Raw genomic sequence first — 27,425 nt, forward strand, 5'->3', positions numbered from 1 at the left:
TCACATTCAACCATCCTTTATTTGCTGGCTTGTCTTCCCAAGCCTGGGTCAGGAACCAAACCACATTCCCAACCTGCTGTGTGTGGTTCCGTCCATCCTAGAAGTCACAGCCATCCACCCAGTCAGTGAGGTCTTTGCCCTGGCAGTGATGTCTCCAGGCCTCCCTGAGGATGGAGAACAAGGAAGAGGAGAGATCACATCAGCTGCAGTTGCCAGTCACTGCCCAGAGAAGAACAGGAAGGAGAGTGTGGGCTCTAAACCAGAAGTGAGGAAGGAAAGGGGTTTGTTCCCTGCTGCTGCCCACCAGTTCTAACCAAACCACTGCGGCAGGGCTGCAGCCCAAGTTACTTACCAGTAACCCAGACCCTGAGGCTCTTGGGTGATCTTCATGGCACAGATAACAGTATCCTTGAGATTAGGATTCAACAAATCTGGGGTGATAGGCAGAGAAACACAATGAGGGAGCAGGAGACATCCAGAGTGTGTGTGTGTGTGTGTGTGCGCGCGCGCGCGCGTGTGTGTGTCTGTCTCTCTCTATGTATATATATACACGCACACACACTCCACTCCCCTAAATCCAAGCCTGTCTCAACCACTCTGGAAGCACAGGTTCCACCCTATCCCTCTCCTGCTCCATCAGAAACAATCCTCTCTCCATTCCTATAGCTCTAAGGCAGTCTCCTGTCTGGGACCCCAGTTCAGACTGATAGAAGACCTACCCTCATCCCTTGTCCCATCTCCCTCTCCTCCGTGGGCCCAGCCAGATGCGGGGGAACCCTCACTCAGAGATGCGGGTAGCAAACGAAACTGGGAAGGAAACAAAAGCTAATGCAGGGCCTGACTCCTGCCAGCCCTGGGCCCAGGCCCAGCTACCTGAGCAGTACATTCGGCACACGTTGGGGGCATTCGGGGTGAGGTTTCTGCACCACCTCCGGCTGCTGATCTGGAAGATCCCGTTGTTGGTGCTTCCATCAGCCTCGTGGTCCACAGCAGCTGTGTTGAAACCGCTTGTGAAATAAGCAAGGCAGACCCCTGCATAGGGCAGAGCACAGGCCTGGGGGTCAGAGAGTTACGGCCACCCCAGGCCAGAGTACTCACTGCACAGGTCCCACGCTGGCTCCACCAAGCCTCACCTGCCTGATCAAGGTGATTGGGGCAGGTGTCTTCCCACCTGCTTTGCAAATGAATCAATCAATCGAGGCTTAGAGGTGCACAGTGACTCACACAGGGTCCCATCGGCTACCAAATAGCAGGGGTTGGGGCTATCCTCAGGCCTCTTGACTTTTAGCCCAGCAATCTTCCCACTTTCTCATTGTTCAGCATGTAGTAGGGGCCAGTAAATTTGTTGAATTAATCTACAAGCGCTAACTCTTTTTTTTTTTTTTTTTTTTTTTTTTTTTGAGACAGTCTCACTCTGTTGCCCAGGCTGGAGTGTAGTGGCATGATCTCAGCTCACTGCAACCTCCGCCTCCCGAGTTCAAGTGATTCTCCTGTCTCAGCATCCCAAGTAGCTGGGATTATAGATACCTGCCACCATGCCCAGCTAATTTTGTATTCTTAATAGAGACGGGGTTTCGCCATGTCAGCCTGGCTGATCTCGAACTCCTGACCTCAGGTGATCCACCTGCCTCAGCCTCCCAAAGTGCTGGGATTACAGGCCTGAGCCACCGCGCCCCACCTACAAGTGCTAAATCTTTAGTGACAAGATTAGGAAGACCCAGGTGGAATCTATAGAGGGCGCCGGACCTGTTGGAAAGATGAGCCCCAGTGTGACTTCCCTTCCCGCGTAGCCATCTAAAACTGCCACCAGCTTGAAAAGTTTGGCATGACTGNGAGACGGAGTCTTGCTCTGTTGCCCAGGCTGGAGTGTAGTGGCATGATCTCAGCTCACTGCAACCTCCGCCTCCCGAGTTCAAGTGATTCTCCTGTCTCAGCATCCCAAGTAGCTGGGATTATAGATACCTGCCACCATGCCCAGCTAATTTTGTATTCTTAATAGAGACGGGGTTTCGCCATGTCAGCCTGGCTGATCTCGAACTCCTGACCTCAGGTGATCCACCTGCCTCAGCCTCCCAAAGTGCTGGGATTACAGGCCTGAGCCACCGCGCCCCACCTACAAGTGCTAAATCTTTAGTGACAAGATTAGGAAGACCCAGGTGGAATCTATAGAGGGCGCCGGACCTGTTGGAAAGATGAGCCCCAGTGTGACTTCCCTTCCCGCGTAGCCATCTAAAACTGCCACCAGCTTGAAAAGTTTGGCATGACTGCTCTGTTGTTTGTCTTTTCCAATTTCAGAAGGAATGTCTAATCCTAGTGGCCACGGTTAAGTTTAGGGGACTGAGCTGCTTGTTTCCTTTGACCCTGACTTTAGCAGCAGGGGAAAATGAAGGAGTGAGTCCAATTTGGTTGCCTGCTGCCTGCCTACTGCATGTTTAACTCAGTGCCGGCTGTTCTCTACCTGCCATCTCAAATCATCTTCGGTTTACAGAAGGGCTCTAAAAGCTCCCGAAGCTGCAGCCCTTGAATGAGAAGGAAAGAGGGAGGGAAGGAGGGAGAGAGGTATGGGGAAGCCAGGGCCAGCCAGGGAGAGGGGTTCTCACAGTCAGCCAGGCTGTATCCCCGGTATCCGTCCAGCCCGAAGTCCTGTAGCACTCTGGCCAGTTCACAGCGACTGTAGACCTTGGCCTCACTGGAGGGTAGCAGGCAGCTGAGCAGAGAGACCAGGGCCAACAACATGATCACAGCTGGGCACCACCGCCTTCCGAGAGCCCTGCTCCTGGCTTCTATGCCGGTGGTAGAGGTGGAGCCACCACTCTGGCTCAGAGCTGAGCTTTGGGATGACCCACAGCTCACCAGCTTCGGTGGTCCACTCACAGGAGAAGAAACAGGGTTTGAGTGTACCCCTGGAAAAGAGGAGACGAGAGAAGGGGTGGGCAGAAGGCCAGGCTCCAGCAGCAGGAATCAGCCCCCTTGCATCCCTGATCAGCATCAGCCCTGCCCCCGAGACCAGCCCCTCTCCTTCCCCATCCTGCCTCACACCACCCCAGTCCGAACCAGGAAGAAAACTGACCTGTTGTGAACTCCATATTACATGTTACACATTATTTAGTCCTGAGGCACAAGAGTTTACAACTAGGAAGGGGAAAAGTTTGGATGGAGACAAAGTTCTATAAATCCAAAGCCCCACTGAGCAGATGCTCCCGGAGGGGATGGCCAGGCAGTGTCATACCGTGTTCACGGGCCCCTCAGCCCAGTTGTCAAGGGATAGCCCTTCTGGCACTGACCCTCCATCTCCAGATCTTAACTGAAACAAGGTCTCCCCCAGAACACTGCTCCCCTATAGCCCGCTCAAGGGGAAGCTGTTCTTTCTCCACACACAAGGCCCCAAGATGTCCCAAGAGTCTCCTCCACCCCACCACCCCTTCTAAACCATAACCTGGAAAAAGCCCTTCTCCCTGGAAGGCCAGCCTGCCTGTCTGGTTTGACCTCCATGCCCTCTCATCATTGGCTGTGTGTGGCCAGTCCCCCAAATCATGGAGGACATTAGCATCTGGGTGTCACAGGCTTAGGGCTCCTTCATCTCCCCAGACCTAGTCCCCTCTGGCTCCACTGTGTCTCAACCAGTCCCTCCCCTGCCCTGTCATCCCTGCTTCTTGTCCTCACCCGCATTTCCCACTTCTGTGAGCTCCTATCCCACTGCCCACCACCTCTGACAAGCCTTCCCATGCCTCTCTTGAGCTCTGCACCTCCACACCTGCTCTCCACCTTCACAGAGTCAAAAAGTGAAAGAGTTGTACAAACTCTTGTTTGTGCCAATGGGTATCCCTGGTCTCCAACCTCCACAGGACCTTGAATGCCACCGAGGATGACAGTGGTTGAGGGCGTGGCTTTGCAGCAAGGCTCGGGTTGGAAGCCCCCCTCTGCTCCTTGCTCCATCTCTGACTTTGGGCCCTCCCTGAGCCTTGTTTCTTCCTCTATAAAATGAGGACGTGAGTAACACCTGCCTCATACGATTGTTGGAAGAATAAATGAGAAAAGGCGTGGGCACAGCCTAGCTCTTGGCACTAAAAATAAGTGAATTGTTGTTTCTGTTATGAACTACAACTAGCACTGGTGCACGCGCTTGTCTCTGCTCAGATTTCTCTCTCCCATTTCCCTCACAGGAAATGAAAACCCTCGGTATTGTCCTTGAGCACACCATACTGTCCTACCCCTATCATGTTCCCAGAACATGATCTTGTCTCCCGATGCACTAAGAAAAGCAAGGTGCTCACTTTTGGAATTTCTTCCTCTTTCTGCCTTAGCCTCACTCACTTGCAAACTCATCAGTAGCCTCCTTGCCCTCATCTGCACCCCATCATTGTTTGGGTGCGGGGCCTCCACCCCCATGCAGGCCTACCTTCCTTCCCTCCAAGCTCTAGATTTGTCCTTCTGGTCTCCAAGTCTTGCTCCATCCGTTGTCCCTCCTCTCCCAGTGCGCCAGCACCGTTCCCCTCCTGCTCCTCCTTCCCCTGCTCCTAGAGACTTGCTCAGTCTCCAGCTTCTAAATGCCTTCCCTCAAGTCTCATGCTGACTGGTACCCCCCCGTCTCTTTCCCCCTCCTCTCACCCAAACTCCTGGGGAAAATTATCACTTTATCTCCCCTCGCATTTGTTTTCCAACCTGGTGAATTGCCCTCCCCGCCACCACCACACGCTGAAACTGCTCTGCAGGTCCAAGGAGGCCCCATCGGCTCTGTCTTATGGGAGCTCTCAGCCGCACTCATGCTGTCCACCACCCGCTGTTGAAAGGCTTGCCTCTCCTGGTTTCCACGATGCTCCCCTCTCCCAGGTTTCCTCCTCCCTCTCCGGCTGACTCTCCTCCTTATCCTCTGTGGAATCCACTTCTGCCCAGGCCATAAACACTGATATGCTTTCCAGGCCTTCCCGCCTTGAGCCCTCTTCTCTTCCACTTTGAGGAAACCCTCTGGGCAGCCCTGCTGTCAGCCACCGCCTGTAGGCTGGCGACCCCTGTGGCATCTTCCCCAAGACCTCAGAGGCAACTACTGGCTGGACACTTCCACTTGAATTCCTTCAGGCACCTCAAACTCAGCACATCTAAACAGAACCACTGTTCCCATCAGTGCCTGCTTCTGCCTTACAACTTTCCTTATGTGCTTTAAAACATGACGGGCCACCCACTTACCCAAACCAGAAATATGGATGTCATTCTTCACTCCTTCCCCATGACATCTTTCACCCAGTCCTAACCAAACAGTCCCAATGTCCTGTGGATTCTACCTTCCCTCTCAGAGCACCGTCCTTTCCTAGGGTCACACTGGGTTCCTTCATGGTCTTCTTGTACCATGTCTTGACCACTCTTCCAAGCTATTCTATACACGTCCATTAGAACAAATTTGTTAAATGAAAAGCCCAGCCCTGTGACACCTTGGATGGCTCCCACTGTTACTGCCCCTTCGAGGTCCATGCGGCCCTTCACGACCCTTCACAGCCCAGCCCTGCAGCCCACTCCCTCACTCATACATTATGTTCCAGCAATTGTTCTCTCACAATGACCTTACTATCTAGAACATTCACCCTCTCCTTTCCTCTACATGGTTAACTCTGACTCATACTTGAAGGGTCTCATCAGACGGGGTTCCCCAGGGAGAGTCTCCTGGCAGGTCACCGCCCCCCACACTCTCACACGCCCCATCTTCCACCTCCTCTGTCACACCAGGCTGGAATAGATGTCAGTCTTTCCCACCGCAAAGTTAACTTCTGAAGAACGGCAGCCGGTTTTATTTATCTGCAGAGCTGCTGGCATGGAGTAGCCGCTCGGGGCTGCTTCTGAAATTCAAGTCCACAAAAGGCGTGGCCACAGGGATATAAGTCCTTCTCCTCACTGCGAGGGGAGTGAGAGGGAGGAGGTGACCAACCTGGTGGAGTTTGTCAAGTCTTTGAGCACCATGCCAGGCCCTTCCCAGAGCTTTTCTAACTTAATCTCATCCAATCCTCTCAACAATCGAAAGGAGTGGGATTAGTATCCCTAAGTTGTAAAGGAGGAAATCAAATTGTCTGCTACACAGGGACTGTTTTTTGTGGAAAAGTGACTTAAAAGCAATTCCATCCTGACCATTTCACAGCAGCTCCAGAGTTTCTCTCTCTCTCTTTCTCTCTCTCTCTCTCTCTCTCTCTCTCTCTCAGCTGGTCAGTCTTCCAGGCCAGGATACCCCCATCCTAACCACCAGCTTGTTTTTCTCCACCCCTCTCTGGCCAGACCAACCCAGCGCGCTGTTAACAGCCCCAGGAAGAAGGGAAAGGGGGCTCACTGATCAGGAGTGCTCCCCACAGAGCTGAGACCACGGTGACAATGGCGGCAGCAGCAGTGGCCCAAAACCCTGCTGCAGCTCAGGATGCCCCCCACAACCTCGCCAGGGCCCCAGGCACCCAGTGTTAAGAGAATGATGGGGAAGGCAGGCTCCAGGTCAACCGAGGGCCTTCTAGAACTCCAGCTCTGTGAGCTCATCTTCCACAAACAGCTCCGCCTGGAGCTTTGACTAGCGCACCTGAGCCCTTCAACTCAGGGCCCAGAGGCAGAGCAGGGGTATCTAATCCCAGCCCCCTGCACCTCTCTACCCCATCCCCCCCAAACACACACACACACACACACACACACACACACACATACACACTACATTGAAGGATGACACTTCCTCTCCTAACAGATCTTTCAGATGATTTCCCAGTGACAGTGGGGGACACCAGGGATGGTGATGCATGTGCAGGGATGGTGGTGGGTGCCTGGAGATAGTGGTGAACATGCAGTGGTGAATATGACCAGGGACAGTAGTAGGGGCCCAGGGATGGTAGCAGGTGTGCAAGGACAGTGGTGGGTGTGCAAGGACAGTAGTAGGTGCCAAGAGATTGTGGTGTGTGCAGGGATAGTAGTGGGTGCACATGGGCAATGGTGGGTGCCCAGGGATGGTGATGGATGTGCAGGGATGGTGGGTGTTCAGGGACAGTGGTGGATGTCTAGGGATGGTGGTGAATGTGCAGGGATGGTGATGGATGTGCCGGGATGGTGTTAGTGGGTGCCCAGGGATGGTGGTAGATGTTCAGGGATGGCAGTGGGTCCCCAGAGGCAGAGGTGAGTATGCAAGGATGGTGGTCCCAGTGTGCAGGAATGGTGCCCAAGGATAGTGGTAGATTCCCAGAGATGGTGGTGTGTGCCCAAGGATCATGGTGGATGTGGAGGGATGGTGGTGCGTGTCCAGGGATGGTGGTGGGTGCCTAGGGATTGTGGTGGTTGCCCACTGCTTTTCCAGGCTGCCCATCTCACCATGGAGCTCCTTTGAGTGCCAGAAAGTTCTTCCTTAATGCTGAGTTACAAACCACCCCCTTCTCCACCTGGATAATGGCCATTCAGTGTGGACAAGTGCAGGGCAAAGGTTACACTACTGACCCTAAAACTTAAAGGGCAGAGAAGTGGAAAGAAAGGGCATGAGGTGCCCATGTCTGTGCCTCACAGGGGCCCAGGCTTGGAGGCCATGCAGCAGAGCACAGGCTTTGGGGTCAGGCTGACCAGGGCTGAACACAGGTGCTAGTGACTTCCAGCTGGATGACCTAAAGAAAGTGAACTCACTCTCTGTTTCCTCGATTCTCAAGTGGGGATGACAATACCAACTTCACAGGGTACTAGGAAGGCTCAATGAAACAGCAACAAAATGCTTAGTATCCCAGGTGCTCAATAAATAATAGTAATTACTACTGAGTGCAGGGCACAGCCATGAAAGTGTCTAGTTGCACCATGTCCACCCTATCTGCCTGGGCCCCACCCCAGGACAACCAAGTTAAAATTGAGGGTTGGCCCAGCATCAGCACCAGTGTTTTTCTTTTTTTTTTCCTTTTTTTTTTTTTAAACTGAGGTAAGAACACTTAGCAGGAGACCTGCCCTCTTAATGTATAGATAATGTGCAATCCATTATTGTTGACTGTACAGGACACTGCTGCACAGCAGATCTCTTGAGCTCATTCATCTTGCCTGACCGGATTTTCCATTTTTTTTTCTTTTTTTTGAGATGGAGTTCCACTCTTTTGCCAAGGCTGGAGTGAAGTGGCATGATCTCGGCTCACTGCAACCTCTGCCCCCTGAGTTCAAGCGATTCTCCTGCCTCAGCCTCTCGAATAGCTGGGATTACAGATGCACGCCACCACACCGGCTAATTTTTGTATTTTTAGTAGAGACAGGGTTTCAACCTGTTGGCCAGGCTGGTCTCGAACTCCTGACCTCAGGTGATCCACCCTCCTCGGCCTCCCAAAGTGCTGGGATTACAGGTGTGAGCCACTGCACCCAGCCACCTAACTGGATCGTTAATGCTCATTGATTAGTAACTCCCTGTTTTGTCCTCCTGCCAGCCCCTGGTGACCACCATTCCTCTCTTTGATTCTATGAATTATTTCCTTTTCTGGAACTGGCGTATTTCACTTCGCATATTGTCCTCAAAGCCCATCCATATTATTGCATATGTCAGAATTTTCTTCTTTTTTACCCGTGATTATTATTCCACTTTGTGTGTATATCACATTTTTTTTATCCATTAATCTATGTGTGTTAGTTTATTATGCATTGCTGTAAAGGAACATCTGAGGCTGGGGAACTTATAAAGAAAATAAGTTTATTTGGCTCACAGTTCTGCAGGCTCTACAGGAAATACGGTACCAGCATCTGCTGGGCTTCTGGGGAGGCCTCAAGAAGGTTTTACTCATGAGTAAAGGTGAAGGTGAAGGGGGAGCAAGCATGTCACATGGCAGGAGAGGGAGCAAGAGAGAGGGGAGGAGATGCCAGGTTCTTTTAAACAACCAGCTCTTGCATGAACTAATAGAATGAGAGCTCACTCATTACCACGAGGCCAGCACCAAGCCATTTGTGAGGGATCCACCACCATGACCCAAACACCTCCTAACAGGACCCACCTCCAACACTGGAGATCACATCTCAACATGAGATTTGGAGGAGACACATGTCCAAACCATATCACTGTGGATGGACACACGTTTCCACCTCTTGGCTTTTGTGAACAATGCTGCAGTGAACCTGTGATGTTGTTTGGCTCTGTGTCCCCACCCAAATCTCAACTTGAATTGCAATACCCATGTGTCAAGGGAGGAAGCTGTAATTCCCACATGTCAAGTGAGGGAGGAAGATTGGATCATGGAAGGTTTTCCCCCATGCTGGTCTCATGATAGTGAGTGAGTTCTCATGAGATCTAATGGTTTTCTAAGCATCTGACATTTCCACTTCTTGCACTTCTCTCACCTGCCACCATGTAAAATATGCCTGTTTCCCCTTCTGCCATGATTGTAAGTTTCCTGAGCCACCCCCACCAGCCATGTGGCACTGAGTTAATTAAATCTCTTTCCTTTATAAATTACCCAGTATCAGGTATTTCTTTATAGCAGTGTGAAAATGGACTAATACAGTAAATTGGTACCAATATATTGGGGCACTGCTATAAAGATAACTTGAAAATGTGGAAGCAATTTTGGAACTGAGTAACAGGCAGAGGTTGGAACAGGTTGAAGGGCTCAGAAGAAGACAGAAAGATGTGGGAAAGTTTGGAACTTCCTAAAGATTTGTTGAATGGTTTTGGCCACATTGCTGATAGTGATATGGACAATGAAGCCCAGGCTCAGGTGGTCACAGATAGAGATGAGGAACTTATTGGGAACTGGAGCAAAGCACTCTTGCTAGGCTTTAGCAAAGAGACTGGTGGCATTTTGACCTACCCTGGAGATCTGTGGAACTTTGAACTTGAGAGAGATGACTTAGGGTGTCTGGCAGAAGAAATTTCTAAGCAGCCAAGCATTCAAGATGTGACCTGGGTGTTCTTAAAAGCATTTAGTTATACACATTCACAAAGAGATGGTTTAGAATTGGAACTTATGTTTAAAAGGGAAGCAGAGCATAAAGTTTGGAAAATTTGCAGCCTGACCATGTGGTAGGAAAAAAAACCCACTTTCTGGGGAAGAATTCAAATGGGCTACAGAAATTTGTGTAAGTAACCAGGAACCAAAAGTTAGTAGCCAAGACAATGGGAAAAATGTCTCCAAGGCATGTTAGAGATCTTCAAGCCAGCTCCTCCCATCATAGGCCTGGAGTCCTAGGAGGAAAAAATAATTTTATGGGCCAGGCCCAGGGCCCTGCTGCTTTATGCAGCCTTGGCACTTGGTGCCCTGCATCCCAGCCACTCCAACTCCAGCCAGAGCTACAAGGGGCCATGAATTCTGAGGGTGCAAACTCCAAGCCTTGTTGGCTTCCACATGGTGTTGGGCCTGCGGGTGCACAAAAGTCAAGAATTGAGGTTTGGGAACCTCCACTACATTTCAGAGGACGTATGAAAACACCTGGATGTGCAGGCAGAAGCCTGTTGTAGGGGCAGAGCCCTCATGGAGAACCTCTGCTAGGGCAGTGCAGAAGGCAAATGTGGGGTTAGAGCCCCCACACAGAGTCCCCACTGGGGCACTACCTAGTGGAGCTGTGAGAAGAGGGTCACTGTTCTCCAGACCCCAGAATGGTAGATCCACCGACAGCTTGCACTGTGCAACTAGAAAAGCCACAGCCCCTCAGTGCCAGCCAGTGAAAGCAGCCAGGAGGGAGGCTGTACCCTGCAAAACCACAGGGGCAGAGCTGCCCAAGACCGTGGGATCCCACCTCTTGCGTCAGCATGACCTTGATGTAACACATAAAGTCAAAGGAGATTTTGGAGCTTTGAGATTTAATGACTGCCCAGCCGGGTTTTGGACTTGCATAAGGCCTATAGCCCATTTGTTTTGGCCAATTTCTCCCATTTGGAATGGAAACTTTTACCCAATGCCTGTACCCCCATTGTATTTACTGTTTTAGCCCATTTTCACACTGCTATAAAGAAATACCTGAGACTGGGTAATCTATAAAGGAACAAGGTTTAATTAACTCAAGTTCTGCGTGGCTGTGTAGGCCTCAGGAAACTTACCATCATGGTGAATTGGGAAGTTGGCAAATCTTATATGGCAGCAGGCAAGAAAAGTGCAAGCAGGGGAAATGCCAGATGCTTAGAAAACCATTAGATCTCATGAGAACTCTGGCTGGGCATGGTGGCTCATGCTTGTAATCCCAGCACTTTGGGCGGCCAAGGCAGGTGGATCACTTGGGACCAGGAGCTTGAGACCAGCCTGGGCAACATGGCAAAACCCCGTCTCTACTAAAAACACAAAAAAATTAAGTGTGGTGGCGTGCACCTCTAATCCCAGCTACTCAGTAGGCTGAGGTAGCAGAATCTCTTGAACTGGGGAGGCAGAGGTTGCAGAAAGCCAAGATTGTGCCATTGCACTCCAGCCTGACTTGGTCTCAAAAAAAACAAAACAAAACAAAACAAAATCTCATGAGAACTCACTATCACGAGAACAGCATGGGGGATACTGCCCCCCCCGACCATGATCCAATCACCTCCCTCCCTCCCTCAACACATGGGGATTACAGATCCCTCCCTCAACACGTGGGGATTAAAATTCTAGATGAGATTTGAGTGGGGACACAGAGCCAAACCATATCAACATGGGAGTGCCAATATCTCTTGGAGATCATGATTTCAATTATTTTGGATAAATACCAAAAAACAGGATTGCCGGATCACATGGTAATTCTATTTTTAATTTTTTGAGGAATCTCCGTACTGTTTTTCTTTTTTTTTTTCTTTCATTTTTTTTTTTTTGTTGTTGTTGTTGTTTTGTTTTGTTTTTTTTTTGAGATGGAGTCGTATTCTGTTGCCAAGGCTGGAGTGCAGTGATGTGATCTTGGCTCACTGCAACCTCCGTTGTTGGTTCATGCAATTCTCTGCCTCAGCCTCCCGAGTAGCTGGGATTACAGGCACCCACCACCATGCCTGGCTCATTTTTGCATTTTTAGTAGAGATGGGGTTTCACTATCTTGGCCAGGCTGGTCTTCAACTCCTGACCTTTTGATCCACCTGCCTCAGACTCCCAAAATGCTAGGATTACAGGCATGAGCCACCGCACCCAGCCTGCATACTGTTTTTTGTAACAGCAGCACCATTTTGTATTCACACCCATAGTGCACAAGGGTTCCAATTCTTTCACACCCTCACCACCAGCACTTGTCTTAGTTTTTTTTTAAATAATAGCCATCCTGACAGGTATGAGGTGATACTTCATTGTGGTTTAGTTTTGCATTTCCCTGGTGATTAGCTATACTGAGCATTTTTTCAAACACTGGTTGGCTATTTGTATGTCTTCTTTCAAGAAATGTCTATTTGGCATCAATATGTCTTTAAAGCTTCCCAGATGACTCTCACATGCAGCCAGGCTTCAGGTTTCATTGGAGGTGGAGGAGGGGAGAGCTTTGTACTTGAGTTAGAAACCCCAATTCAATTTCTTGCTCTGCCCCAACTGGCTAACTAGTCTTGGAAAGTTAGCCTCCACTTCCTCATCATTGAAATGGAGTCATTACCCTGCCCCGCCCACTGTAAGCTTGAGCACTGTACTTCATCTCCCCAAACCATGTTTCCCTCCCCTGTAAAATGGAAATAATAACCATCCCTGCCTCTTAGATTGGTGGTGAATCTCAAGTGTCTCAATGCATGAAGATGCTTACCACTTGGAGCAGTACATTTTAGCTATTGTTTTTATTGCCTGGCCCTTGGTGGTGATTCTGTCTGGTCGAGTTTTGGGGATTTTACTGCATCCGCCTGCTTTTACTATTTTATTGCTTCTTTTTATTGAGTAATCTTTCAGCTTATTTTATTTTATTGTATGTTTTGTTATTTCCCAGTCGACGTTCACTTTTAAATGGGGAATAAGAAACAGAAGCTCAAAAGGAACAGTTATGAGGGCAGACGAGGCCCCAGTTGGAGAACAACAGGTCTTTATTTCCCTGCTGAGCTCTGCACAAGTGTTTCCTACCCCCAAAGTGAGCTCAGATTCTTGACCACATCCCAGAAGAGATACTCCTCTGCTCTCTCCAAGTTTAAGTTCTCCATCAGTCTCTCTTACATGCTCAGGCCTGGCAACACTTTAGAAAAACTACTGACCCCTGGGTCCCATCCCAGGCCATTTACACCAAAATCTCTGGGGGTAGAACCCAGGCATCTGTATGTTTGTAATGTTCCCAAGTGATTCCAAAGTGCAGCCAGAGCTCAGAGCCACTTCCAACCAAACTCTTACAGTTCCCCAAATGTGTGATGACATTTTGCATCCATGTCTTATATGGGATCATATATTCATGTATGTCAAAATTGCTCTTTCTAACCCAACTCCCTGGCTAGAATCTAGTCCTTCTTAGAGCACTGTCAAAGCTTGACATCTCCCTCTGGACTCCTTGGGCTGACTTAGACAGGATCCAGTGGTACATTCTTGTACAGTGTCCAGTGCTAACTTACAGTCTCAGCATATCCCACATGCTCTCAGTTCTTCTTTCTCTATCATTCCCACCAGACTAGCAGATGCCTGATTTGTGTCTCTCATGTCTATTTTCCCAGCATCAAGAGCAAAGATTTTTAGATGCTGGGTGAGTAAATAAATGAAGAAATGAATGAAAATCACCTAGTTAGTTGATTCAGAAGAAACTTAGCCCAGAAGACTTGGTCAGAAGAGTCCTCAGGCTGGCCACAAGGAACGTGCCAGGGTCAGTGTAGGCAGAGAGAATGGGTCCTCCTCTGGCTAAGCAGAGAGAGCCTAAAGTCCATAGATCAAGATTCTCACCTGATTCACCCTGCTCTTTTCATCAGTGGGCACAGTACATGGGGGTAGTCATGTGGCATTGTTGGCAGGAGGACTGCGGTGTGTAAAGCCACTTATTCCTACACTAGTCTTACACCACTGTATTCCTTTAGTGTTGTGTCTCCTTTATTATTCTATCTTATCCTGTGTAATGGTTAATTTTATGTGTCCACTTGACTGGGTCACAGGATATTTGGTTAAACATTTTACTAGGTGTTTCTATTCTGGGTGCTTTAGATGAGATGAACATTTTAATTGGTAGACTGGATTGCCCTCCCTAAGGTGGGTGGGCCACATCCAATCTGTTGAAGTCCTGAATAGAAGAAAAGACTCACCTTTCCCAAGTTAAGAGAGAATTCCTCCTGCCTGCCTGCCTGCCTGCCTTACAACTAAGACATCACTTTTTTTTCCTGCCTCCAGTCTCAAACTGGAACATTTGGCTCTTCCTGGGTCTTGAGTCTGCCAGCCTTCAGACTGGAACTACAATATCAGCTCTCTTTGGTCTCCAGTTTGCCCTCTCACTCTGCAGATCTTGGGATTTGTCTCCATAATTGCATAAGTCAATTCCTTATAATACATTTCCCTTGGCCAGGTGCTGTGGCTCCCACCTTGGGAGGCCAAGGCAGGATAATTGCTTGAGGTTAGGAGTTTGAGACCAGCCTGGGCAACAAAGCAAGACCCCCATCTCTACAAAAGTGAAAAATAAAAAATTAGCTGGGCACAGTGGCATGTGCTGTAGTCCCAGCTACTGAGGATGCTGAAGTAGGAGGATCCCTGGGCCTAGGAGTTCAAGGCTGCAGTAAGCTATGATGGTGCCACTGCACTCTGGCCTGGGTAACAAAGCAAGATCCTGTTTCAAAACAAAATTAAAATTAAAAATATATTAAATATATATATAGATAGATTGATAAGTAGGTACATAGATAATAGATAGATAGATAGACACATAGATACATAGAATGATATGGTTTGGCTGTGTCCCCACCCAAATCTCATGTTGAACTGTAGTTCCCATGATCCCCACTTGTTGTGGGAGGGACCCAATGGGAGGTAATTGAATCATGAGGGTGGACTTTTCCCATGCTGTTTTCATGATAGTGAATAAGTCTCATAAGATCTGATGGTTTTATAATGGGCAGGTCCCCTGGACATGCTCTCTGCTCTCTTGACTGCTGCCATGTAAGATGTGACTTTGCTCCTCCTTCACCTTTTGCCATGATTGTGAGGCCTCCCCAGCCATGTGGAACCATGAGTCCATTAAACCTCTTTTTCCTTATAAATTACCCAGTCTCAGGTATTTCTTCCTAGCAGTATGAAAATGGCTGGGCATGGTGGTTCACGCCTGTAATCCCAGCACTTTGGGAGGTCGAGGTGGGTGGATCACCTGAGGTCAGGAGTTCAAGACCATCCTGATCAACATGGAGAAACCCCATCTCTACTAAAAAATACAAAAATTAGCCAGGTATGGTGGTGCATGCCTGTAATCCCACCTACTCTGGAGGCTGAGGCAGAAGAATCACTTGAAACTGGGAAGTGGAGGTTGCGGTGAATCGAGATTGCACCATTGTACTCCAACCTGGGCAACAAGAGTGAAACTCTGTCTCAAAAAAGAAAGAGAGAAAGAGAGAAAGAGAGAAAGAAAGAAAGAAAGAAAGAAAGAAAAGAAAGAAAGAAAGAAAGAAAGAAAGAAAGAAAGAAAGAGAGAGAGAAAGAGAGAAAGAGAGAAAGAGAGAAAGAGAGAAAGAGAAAGAGAGAAAGAGAGAAAGAGAAAAGAAGAGAAAATAAAATAAAAGGGACTAATACAGTAAATTGGTACTGCTAGAGTAGGGTACAACTATAAAGATACTCAAAAATGTAGAAGCAACTTTGGAACTGGTTAACAGGCAGAGGTTGAAACAGTCTGGAGGGCTCAGAAGACAGGAAGATGTGAGAAAGTTTGGAGCTTCCTAGAGACTTGTTGAATGGTTTTGACCAAAATGCAGGTAGTGATATGGACAATAAATGAAGTCTATACTGAGGTGGTGTCAGATGGAGATGAAGAACTTGTTGGGAACTGGAGTAAAGGTGATTTTTGCTGTTTTTGCAAAGAGGCTGGCAGCATTTTGCCCCCACCCTAGAGATCTGTGGAACTTTGAACTTGAGAGAGATGATTTAGGGTATCTGGCAGAAAAAATTCCAAGCAGCAAAGCATTCAAAAGGAAGCAGAGCATAAAAGTTGGGAAAATTTGCAGCCTTACGATGCAATAGAAAAGAAAACCCCATTTTCTGGGGAGAAATTCAAGCCAGCTACAGAAATTTGCATAAGTAATGAGGAGCCAAATGTGAATCACCAAGACAATGGGGAAAATGTCTCCAGGGCATATCAGAGACCTACACAGCAGCCCCTTCCATCACAGGCCAGAAGGCCTAGGAGGAAAAAATGGTTTTCTGGGTCAGGGCCCTCCTGCTGTGTGCAGCCTCGGGACCTGGTACCCTGCATCACAACAACTCCTGCTGTGGCTAAAAGGGGCCAAAGTACAGCTCAGGCCATGGCTTCAGTGTGTACAAGCCTCAAGCCTTGGCAGCTTCCACATGGTGTCAGTCCTGCAGTTCCACAGAAGGCAAGAATTAAGGTTTGGGAACCTCCATCTAGATTTCAGAGGATGTATGGAAATGCCTGGATGTCCAGGCAGAGGTTTGCTTCAGGAGCAGAGTCCTCATGGAGAACCTCTGCTAGGGCATTGCAGAAGGGAAATATGGGGTTAGAGCCCCCACACAGAGTCCCCACTGTTGGAACTATGCCTGTTGGAACTAAGAGAAGAGGGTCACTGTCCTCCAGACCCCAGAATGGTAAATCCACCAACAGCTCGCAACATGCACCTCGAAAAGTTGCAGACACTCAACGCTAGCCTGTGAAAGCAGCCAGGAGTGTGGGGCTGCCCTCCAAAGCCACTGGGGCAGAGCTGCCCAAGACCATGGGAACCCACCTCTTGCATCAGCCTGTCCTAGATATGAGACAGGGAGTCAAAGGAAAGCATTTTGGAGCTTTAAGGTTTGACTTCCCAACTGGATTTTGGACTGGCATGGGGCCTGTAGCCTCTATATTTTGGCCAATTTCTCCCATTTGGAATGGGTGTCTTTACCCAGTCTGTACCCCCATTGTATGAAGTAACTAACTTGCTTTTGATTGTATAGGCTTATAGGCAAAAGGGACTTGTCTTGGATTAGACTTTGGACTGTGGACTTTTGAGTTAATGCTGAATGAGTTAAGACTTTGAGGGACTGTTGGGAAGTCATGATTGGCTTTGAATGTGAGGACATGAGATTTGGGTGGGGCCAGGGGCTGAATGATATGGTTTGGCTGTGTCCCTACCCAAATCTCATCTTGAATTCTAGCTCCCATAATCCCCACATGTCATGGGAAAGACCAAGTGGGAGGTAATTGAATCACGGGGGCAGGTTTTTCCCATGCTATTCTCATGATGGTGAATAAGTCTCATGAGATTTGATGGTTTTATAAAGGGCAGTTCCCCTGCACACGCTCTCTTGCCTGCTGCCATGTAAGACAAGAGTTTGCTCTTCCTTCGCCTTCCACTATGATTGTGAGGCTTCCCCAGCCATCTGGAACTGTGAGTCCATTAAACCTCTTTCTCTTTATAATTACCCAGTCTCAGGTATTTCTTCATAGTAGCATGAAAATGGATACATAGATAGATACATAGATAGATAGATATCCTATTGGTTCTGCTTCTCTGGAAAACTCTAACTTATATACTACTCATGTGAAGTTGGTAGAAAATTATTGGTTAGATAGATAGATGAACAGATAAACAGAAAGATATCCTATTCTGTTTCTCTGGAGAAGCCCCACTTATATATCACTCATGTGAAGCTGATAGAAATTACTTAACAGTTGCCAAGATCCTCAATTCATGTGAATTTCCTTCCTGGACCTGGTGCCACTATAGGCTGACATTCTTCCTTTCCCTCTTGTGAGTTGTGGCTTCTATAGTCTGGGGCAGTGGGCTGTGAGAGCAGCAGACCTGGGGGGAGTCCTGATTTTACAGAACCTACCAGTTCTGTGAGCTTGGTGCATTAATTAACTTTGCTGACCCTCAGTATCCTCCCTGTAAAATGAAGAGAACTGCCACCCCAGGAAGGTGTGGAGGGAATTCATGAGATAACATGAAAAACATTTCACACAGTACCTGATACCAAGTAGACACTCAATAAAAGATTGCTTATATTATTATTTTAGGGGTGAGGAAACAAAGAAACTATGCTTTTGAGAACTGCACTTGAATTGTCAAAAAAGCCTCTGAGTAAGGACCTAAAGGATATTGCGAAGTTAAAATAGCATGAGCTTGTTTTAACTGATCAGAGGTCTTTTTCTCATACAAGTTTGTGCTATCTTGGCTTTCACTGTAGTAGCAAGATCTCTGAATAAGCAGGGAATTACTCTTCTTGCATTCATCTTCTTGGACTTACATCCTAGGGGTTTTCTCTCAAGGAAACTGATATCACCTTAAAAAAAATCAATCTTGGAAAAAGTGCTTGTTCATCCCTTTGATACTCCTCATTCCCATCCCGATCTCCTTCTGAGTTCAGAGCTGGTTCTTCCATACCTGTTCCCGCCACTCTGGTTGATGTCTTCTTCGTATCTTACCTGGGACTGCAGTCATTTCTTAACTGGCCTCTCTACATCACAGGACTCTTTCTAAATGACAGGGCTGAATGCACCATTCCCCATTTCTATACCTTTCAGTGGGGCTCTGTCACTTGCAGAACTGGGCCAGCCCACTCGGTCAGAAGCCCAGATGGACCTCCACGGTCTGCCCTCTTCACCTGGCAGCCTCACCTCCCAACCCCTGGGCCCTGGCAGTTCCAAACAGCCAGCTCTTCCCAAGACATATCTGTCTAAAAGTTCTTCCTCATTTGGCAACAGATAACTTTGTCTCATCCTTCAAAATCAACCCGGTGTCACAACTTTTGCAGAAGGAGCTAATTCAATGCTCTCTGCCTCTTGAACACCCTCCCCTCTCACCTATTTTCTTGCCGCTACACCTTGAGCTTATTCCTATCATAGAATTACCACATTACACTATAATTTATAATGTACGTGACTATGATCCTGTCTGTGAGCTCTTCCAGAGCTAGGAGTACGTTATATTTATCTCTGTATTTCCTTGACTTATTAATGGGTGAGGCACACAGAAGGCACTGAAGAGATGTTAAGCAAATACATTTAAAAATGCACAGGTTGGGGATGGAAGAAGATGAATGTAACTGTAAAGGGGTAGTATAAGGGAGAGCTTCCTGGTAATGGCATAGTTCTGTATTTGGATTGGAGTGGTGGGTATACAAATCTACACATGAGGCCGGGCAGAGTGGCTCATGCCTATTAATCCCAGCACTTTGGGAGGCTGCGATGGGCAGATCACTTGAGGTCAGGAGTTCGAGACCAGCCTGGCTAACATGGTGAAACCCCATCTCTACTAAAAATATAAAAATTAGCCATGCGTGGTGCTGCACACCTGTAGTCCCAGCTACTTGGGAGGCCAAGGTGGGAGTAATCACTTGAACCCGGGAGGCAGAGGTTGCAGTGAGCAGAGATCCCACCACTGCACTCCAACATGGGCGATGGAGCGAGACTCTGTCAAAAAAAAAAAAAAAAAGGAAAAGAAAAAGTTTCTTAGAAAGGAAAAACACACATAAAAGCTAGTTTTACTGTTCTAACTAATCTAATAAAATAATTGGAAGTAAGGGGCTGTCAAAGTCTAATTTAATATTATTTAAAATTGGTTAGAAGTGAATGATTACAACAGAAACATAACCCAAGTGTGCTTCAACATGTGGCTGTTTTAATCTCGTTTGAGTTGATGTTTAAAAAGAAAAAAGAAAAAGAAGAAAAGAAAAAAAAAAGTGGTTGTTTTAGAATGATAACAAGTTTCTGCTCTGAAGACCTTTCCACCAATGCCTAAGTGCTTCGGGCCATGAGTAGAGTGAATTAGGACAGTGCTGCTGTGGGTGCTGAACAAGCTCAGCAATGATAAAACACCTGAGAGAAACATACAGCTGCACTTATGGGATCTGATCACATAGAGGCTGAATGGGTGGAAGAAAACTGCTGGGCTGACCCACAACTCTGCGAAAATCTAAAACTCTGAGTCTGTGTCCATAGCAACTTGGAACCCGTGAAAAGCTACAGGTGCTAAAAAGTGAGGTTTTGAGTAGATTGGCACCTTCAAAAGCTAAAGGCCTCTAGAAATCCAGAGCCTCTAAAACCCTGAAATTCCTAGCAACCAGGTTGGGCTAACAACCTAACAACTTCAAGAGCCTAGATCTGTAAGAGCCTAGGGCCCCTAGAAACTGATGTCTCTAATAACTTGGGGCCTTTGAGAAACATGAAGCTTTTAATAAATTGAAAATCTGAATAACCTGGGGCTTTTAACAACCCAAGACCTATAATAAACTAGAACTCTTAGCAACTTGGGTTGCCTAGCAACCTGGGGGCTCTAATTATCAGAGACTCCTAGCAACCAGAGAGATTGTACAACCTGAGGGCCCTGTACACATCCAACCCTGGACCGAGTCCGCCTCTCACTCTTGCAGTAGCTGCCGCTGGATCTTGAGAAGCAGTGTGATCTAAGAGACAGAGCTGGAATTGGAAACCAAAGATGCATGCTTAGCGTTCTGATTTTGCCACTTACTAATCATATATCCTGTGGCCTAAGCTCCCTGACCATCACTTTCCTAACATATGAGAAAAGGCTGGGCACAGTAGCTCATGCCTGTAATCCTAGCACTTTAAGAGGCCAAGGTGGAAGGATTGCTTGAGGCCAGGAGTTCAACACCAACCCGGGCAACATAGAGAGACACTATCTCTACAAAAAAAAAAAAAAAAATTAACCAGGTGTAATGGCATATACCTGGAGTCCCAGATATGCAGGAGGCTAAGGCGGGAGGATTTCTCAAGCCCAGGAGTCTGAGGCTGCAATGGGCTATGATCACACCAGTACACTCTAGCCTGGGCAACAGAGCGAGACCCTGTCTCAAAAAACAAAACAAACAATCCAGTTATTAACATTTTAGTGGCTAAATAGTCATTTGCATTAGCATACTTCCTGTGAATAAAAGAGGTTAATCTGGATTCTAAAAATATACATTGTCCTTCATTGGGCTCAATAAAACTGTCATTTTGCATTAAAATAAATACGCCCTGTAAACACCGTTATTTGCCCCATTTGGTTCTCAAGGTTGCGGGTGTGGGAAGGCGGAGTGAACACCAGGAAGATGCTCATCCCTGGTGCAGTCCAATGTGAGGCCGAAGACCCCCAAGGGGAAAGTGAAGACCTCCCGGACTCACAGGAAGTAAGGGCCAGAGCAGGGACCAGATCTACCTTTCCAGAACGTAACTGTGTACTCACACTACTCTTGCCATTGACAGAGAGGGCATAAAAGAAGCCCTCTGACATTATTGCTCATGGGCGTGGAGTTGAGAGACACTAAGCCTGGGTATTCTATGGGGCTTCTTATGGTGTGTGGAAGGGAAATCACATGCGGCTCTATGGGTGTGTTCAACCCTCTGTACTTCTATGCCTCTCTCTGCAAAATGGGGAAAATGAAATGCATCTTTCAAAGGATCTGGTGTGCATGCTATCTTCCCTCTGACACATTCCCTACTACTCTTTGGGAGCTCCTCTTTCCTCGCTGAAATCCCGGGCCCCAGCAGAGCTCTCTCACGGTGCTGGAGGGTTGAGTGAGGAGGAAAGACATTATCCACTTCGCACCCAAAAGCAATTTCTCTCCCAAACTACAAGGAAAGAGTTGAGCTCCAGTTTCGTGCTGTTCGATGGGCCCAAAGGAGTATCTTTTTTTTTTTTTTTTTTTTTTTTCTATTTAGACAGAGTCTCACTCCATTTTCTGGGCTGGAGCAATCTCAGCTCACTGCAACCTCTGCCTCCAGTGTTCTAGGGATCCTCCAACCTTAGCCTCCCAAGTAGCTGGGATCATGCCCGGCTAATTTTCTTTTTTTTTTTTTTTTTTTTTTTTTTTGGTGTCTTAGTAGAGATGGAGTTTCACCATGTTGCCCAGGTTGGTCTCAAACTCCTGAGCTCAAGCAATCTACCCGCGCTGGCCTCCCAAAGTGCTAGGATTACAGGCATGAGCCACTGCACTCGGCCTTAAAGAAAGATCTTACATAGTAATGATTTTCTACTGGAGATGGTTTCGCCCTCCAGAGGATGCATGGCAATGCCTGAAGACATTTTTGGTTACCACAACTAAGGGAGGGGGGTTGCTACTGGCATTTGGTGAGAAAAAGTCAAGGATGCAGCATCCTACAAAGCACAGGACTGCTGCCCACAATAAATCAGCCCAAATGTCAGTCATGGCAAGGTCAAAACATCCTGATAGACAGCATAGAGCAGTCTAGGTCTGGATCCTTCTCTGTTCCTAGTTTCCATGTGATCTTAGACAGGCTGTCTCATTTCTCTAGGCCATAGTCAGTTCCCTGACCTGTAAAATAAGACAATTTGATTTGATTGTGAGAAACACACATTCACCCGTCCAAACCCAAAGAATGGACTTGGAGACACGAAAAACAGCGGGAGCGAGACTTTTAATGGCGGTCTTGCAAGATCAGGTGTCTGGTAGGCAGGCACACCCAGGGCAGTTACAATAGGTAATTTATCTCCTAGCAATCAAGTCCCTCCCCCAGTTCCTCATCAGTCAAGTACTATGGTGTTACAATCTTCCTGGATATCGCCTAAGTTTCATTATCCCTCTTATAAGGTTATACCCTGGGTCCAGTTCCCCACTTAAGTTTCAAATTCTCATTAACGAAACTTTCTTCTGTTTTATAGGGTGACCCCTCCTCTACATTCTGTTCACTTATTGTGACCTTCTAGGTGCATGAGCCATGAGGTTTATTACATTTGTAGGCTGGCTGCCAGTACTTAGATGTATCACGCCTTGAAAATGGACCATTCAAAATGTTTTCTTACAAACTCCCTCCTCTTTTCTATTTACTTCCTTTGGTCTCATTTTCATATGAAGCCTTTCGGTCCTCGAATTTCTCTTTTACTTTCTTCCTCATAGGAGAATGAGTTTAATTTGGTTTCTAATAGTAGCAGGTTATTTTCCTAGTAATTCATGAGCATTTGTTTGTTAATAGCTGCTTCAATTAATCTCTGTGCTAGTCCCCTCATACAAGGGATAATACAACATCTCACTGCAGTTAAGATTCCTGCGACAATTGTGAGAGATGTAATGATTGAAGCTACCATGCCTATCCAAACCAACTCCTAGCCAACCCACAAGTGGGTCATCAATTCCAGCATTTTCTGCCAGTTTGTTGGCTAGAGTTTTCAGTCCTTGTAAAGCTTCTGTAATGGTCCCATCTGGGGCAGTATTGTTGGGAATGAAAGTACAACATTTCCCACCTAGCATAACATATACGCCCCCTTTTTCCGCTAGTATCATGTCTAACACAAGCCTGTTTTCCCAGGCCATTTGGCTGGTGGCATCTAACTGGCTAGCCACCCTTTTGAGGGTGTCCCAAGTATAATTGATAAATCTCTGTTGATTGTAATAGATGTAGTTAATCCAATCCCCATTCTTATTAATAGTTGGGCCAAGTGTGTTGGCTCACGCCTGTAATCCCAACACTTTGGGAGGCCGAGGCAGACAGGTCACTTGAGGTCAGGAGCTTTAGACCAGCCTGGCCAACACAGCAAAACCCCATCTCTACTAAAAATACAAAAATTAGCTGGGTGTGGTTGCATGCACCTGTAATCCCAGCTACTTGGGAGGCTGAGGCAGGAGAATGGCTTGAACCTGGGAGGCAGAGGAGGTTGCAGTGAGTTAAGAACATGCCACTGCACTCCAGCCGGGGTGACAAGCGAGACTCCATCTCCCCAAAAAAAAGTAGTTGACCACCAGAAGAATGCTGACTTTGGGCCTTAAATTCATTAGGCCCCTCCCTAGGGACTCCTGTTGACTCAACATATATATTGGAGTCAAAAGAATTTGTCAAATTTCTCCAGTTTTGGTGGCCATGTGTATTTTCAGGTATCTTGTGGAATGCCAGGGTGAAGAGAATGGCCAATTGGACTAAAGCAAAGTCCTGGTCCAACTGGACAGTAACAAGTTATGGAGATTCCTTTCCCACAATACCACCAGACATCAGCCTGGGGTATATGGAGAGCTGAGTAATTGCCTTTGCCTCACCAGTGATGTTTAGGAATTGGGTACAAGTCAAGAGTTCTCATGGGCTTACTGTACTCTGCCCCCTGCCTAGAGAAGCAAGAGGAGTGGTTCATATTCCCTATAGAGAATGAGGGGTTTGCTCTGGGATCTGACCTCCGCAATGCAGGAAAGAGTAATGACAGACTCCTACAAGTCTCGTTTCCCCATGCATCCTTATCCTGGTATAGAACCAACATACAACGCATTCCTTCAGGATTGGTATCCCATCCTAGGGGCAACGGAACCACTTGTGCCTGAGGTCATCCTGCAGCACACACATAATAGTTACTCTTGCTGAAGGCTTGTACTGAAAATTTGACCCATTTGACCCAGGCATTCACATCTCTGTAAACTGTCTCAATTTCTATGATTTGCCTTAAATACTTTACCTCAATTATTTTTACCCTTTTAGGGTCATTATTTGGTGGACCAAAGTGTTTATTAGGGTCTGGGGTTGCAGTAGTCCCAGGCAAATGGGAGGTTGAGTTCTTGATTAGTTTGAGAGCAAATCACCCTAGGGGGTCTTTCCCTGTGATGCCTGCTCCTAACTTATACACATAAGACGCTACTTTTGGTTCTTGGTCTAGAACAGCTGGATTGTCAATGGTGATGAGTATAGGATTGCATTCTAAATTCTGACAGTTATTTGATGGGGAGCCCTTGGTCAGAGGTAGTTTATTCTTCAAGGGTCTCCAGCTCAGAGTTACCCACCCCAGGTTTACTGTCCAACACTCAAATTGGGTAGTACACCATACTTCATCCCAGCTGGGGCAGGGCGATGCCCTACTATAACCTGCATTTGGCTCAGGGCAAAGATATTTATTCACCTGTGAGAGCTGTCTCTAATTTTCCAAATTCCCACAAGGTAAGACCTGGCAGGCATTAAATCTTATAGTTTGGGGTGCTACCATCTGGGTTATATTAATTACCAACCTGATTGGGTAGGGAAGAATCCCCTGCCAGTTTCCATTTTGACCTTCTGCTCCTTGTGTGGTAGCCCATCCCAACCATATTAACTTCCAGAAATGGGGCCAGCCCATGTTTTCTTTTAAGATTTTTCTCAGAGTTGACTTTAAGGGTTCCTCAGGTGACCCATGCACTTTTCACTGGGTTTTTTTTTCCCCTCCCTTCTGGGGTCTCTTTTACCAGTCCCTTGACTCAAGTATACTGAGTTCACCCCCTTCAGCTGTTTGCACAGCCGTCTCAGTGCTCAGGAGCACTTGATGGGGCCTTCCCAGCTTGGGTGCAGCTTGTCTTCTTTCCAAGTCTTAATCAGCACCAAGTCACCAGGCTGGAAATGGTAAACCACAAACTCAAGAGGCAGAGTTTGAGTCAGAAGTCCGGGATGACAGGGTAGAGGATATGGCCAGTATATAATATCTTAAGAATTGATCCTTGGCTTCCATAGTAGGGAGATATGTAGTTCTGCCGAAATATGGGAGCCCATAAAATAACTAATAGGGAGACAATCCCAAGTCTTTTCTTGGGGCTGTCCTAATCCTAAGGAGTGTTATTGGAAAACATTTGGTCCAAGGCATTTTAGTTTCTAAGATTAGCTTGGTGATACACTTTTTGGGTGTTTGATTCATTCTTTGTACCTTTCCAGAGAAAGGGGGATGCCAAAGGGTGTGATAATCCCATCGAATTTGTAAACCTTCAATAATTCCCCTTAACACCCTTGAGGTAAAGTGTCTCCCATTGTCTGAAGCAGTATTTTCCACCAGGCCAAATCTAGGTACAATCGTTCTAATATTATTTTGACCACATTTCTGGTGGTGGCTGTTGGAAAGGGAAAGACTTCCACCCAGCCAGGAAGGTGATCTACAATCACCAGTAAACTTTTAGTCTTCCTACTTAGGGCATTTCTGTGATATCTACTTAGATGCTTTGAAATGGTCTTAGTCTGGGAGGTCTTCCTCCCTTGTCCTGTTTTCTCATTACCTTTTTGTTTATCCTTTGACAAGTTACAAAACTTGCACATACTTGTTTAGTGAGGGTATAAATCCCTAAACACCCATAATTCCTAAGTATTGCATTACACAGAGCCTGGGATCCCCAGTGACTCCTTTTGCATAATACAGACATTATTTATCTTATTAGGGGTTTAGTCACACTGGCTCTCTCACACTGTCCACCTTTTTCTCTGCTGTCTGCTTTGGCTCTGCGGCTCCTGCCACCCCCACATCTGCAGCTGCACTCCCTGGCCTGCAAGGCCAGCTTTTAGTTACAAAGTTAACCTTTAAAAGGCCTTTCTCTGCTGGTTCCTCCAGATTTAATCTGAAGTATTTTCTCATCTGATTTCTGAGCCTCTGCAGGAATGCAGAGGGAGTTTCCTCTTTTTCTTGTTGAATCTCGAATGCTTTTGAGACATTTTATGTCCTAGGAGTGGACTCTTTGATCTCTTATAATTATTTGTTCCTCCATTTGGGCCCAGTCCCTGGGATCATTATTATCCCATTCGGGATTGACATTTGGAAATTTTTGTTTGGCTGGCAAGACCCCTTGCCCAGGAGGGTGCTGCCTCTCCCAGATGGTCATGACTGCTCTCCTAATCATTCCCCTTTCTTCTGCTGTGAACAGTGTATTTATGATGGAATTTTAGCCCAGGTGTAAAAGCTGGGTCCTAGGATTTGGTCCAACTGGTCTGCTAAACTGAAGGGATCTTCTAGGAGTGGTTTCATTTCCTTCTAGAAATTTCTAACTTCAGTACCTGTAAGAGGAGCATTTACAAAGCCAATCTCTCCATGTCCCATGGGAACTTCCCTAAGAGGGAACATGCTAGATGCCTGCTGTGTGGAAGGGATAGGGGAGTTTTCAATATCCTCTTACACTGTTTTTTTGTTTGTTTGTTTGTTATTTTTTTATTATACTTTAAGTTCTAGGGCACACGTGCACAATGTGCAGGTTTGTTACATATGTAGACATGTGCCATGTTGGTGTGTTGCACCCATTAACTCATCGTTTACATTAGGTATATCTCCTAACGCTATCCCTCCCCCTTCTCCCCACCCCACGACAGGCCCCGGTGTGTGAGGTTCCCCACCCTGTGTCCAAGTGTTCTCATTGTTCAATTCCCAACTATGAGTGAGAACATGTGGTGTTTGGTTTTCTATCCTTGCAATAGTTTGCCCAGAATTATGGTTTCCAGCTTCATCCATGTCCCTACAAAGGACGCAAACTCATCCTTCTTTATGGCTGCATAGTATTGCATGGTCTATATGTGCCACATTTTCTTAATCCAGTCTATCATTGATGGACATTTGGGTTGGTTCCAAGTCTTTGCTATTGTGAATAGTGCTGCAATAAACATACGTGTGCATGTGTCTTTATAGCAGCATGATTTATAATCCTTTGGGTATATACCCAGTAATGGGATGGCTGGGTCAAATGGTATTTCTAGTTCTAGATCCTTGAGGAATCTCCACACTGTCTTCCACAATGGTC

General features: G+C 47.0%; 1 protein-coding gene across 7 annotated transcripts; it reads right to left on the minus strand.

The window, feature by feature from the left end:
- Positions 1-26,211, minus strand: SPACA3 (sperm acrosome associated 3). 7 transcript variants are annotated; one of them, XR_001888941.1, is made up of 7 exons: positions 5,280-5,419; positions 2,601-2,903; positions 1,134-1,171; positions 930-1,032; positions 720-807; positions 353-431; positions 150-164 (listed from the first exon to the last, which is right to left on the minus strand). XR_001888941.1 is itself a non-coding variant. In XM_017890871.1 (6 exons), exons 3-6 carry the CDS (start codon positions 2,734-2,736, stop codon positions 98-100), a joined length of 441 nt encoding a protein of 146 aa, XP_017746360.1. In that variant the 5' UTR covers positions 2,737-2,903; positions 20,663-20,780; positions 26,094-26,211; the 3' UTR covers positions 1-97. The 7 variants fall into 7 exon arrangements, 5 of the variants coding, with proteins under 5 accessions (XP_017746360.1, XP_017746358.1, XP_017746359.1 ...); XM_017890871.1 differs by lacking the exons at positions 720-807; positions 1,134-1,171; positions 5,280-5,419 and adding exons at positions 20,663-20,780; positions 26,094-26,211 and having other exon boundaries at positions 1-164; positions 874-1,032; XM_017890869.1 differs by lacking the exons at positions 720-807; positions 1,134-1,171; positions 5,280-5,419 and adding exons at positions 3,071-3,132; positions 6,311-6,459 and having other exon boundaries at positions 1-164; positions 874-1,032.
- Between the last annotated feature and the right edge of the window lie 1,214 nt (positions 26,212-27,425).

Source organism: Rhinopithecus bieti, unplaced genomic scaffold (assembly GCF_001698545.2).
Source record: "Rhinopithecus bieti isolate Rb0 unplaced genomic scaffold, ASM169854v2 scaffold_19652, whole genome shotgun sequence".
Taxonomy (NCBI): Eukaryota; Metazoa; Chordata; class Mammalia; order Primates; family Cercopithecidae; genus Rhinopithecus; species Rhinopithecus bieti.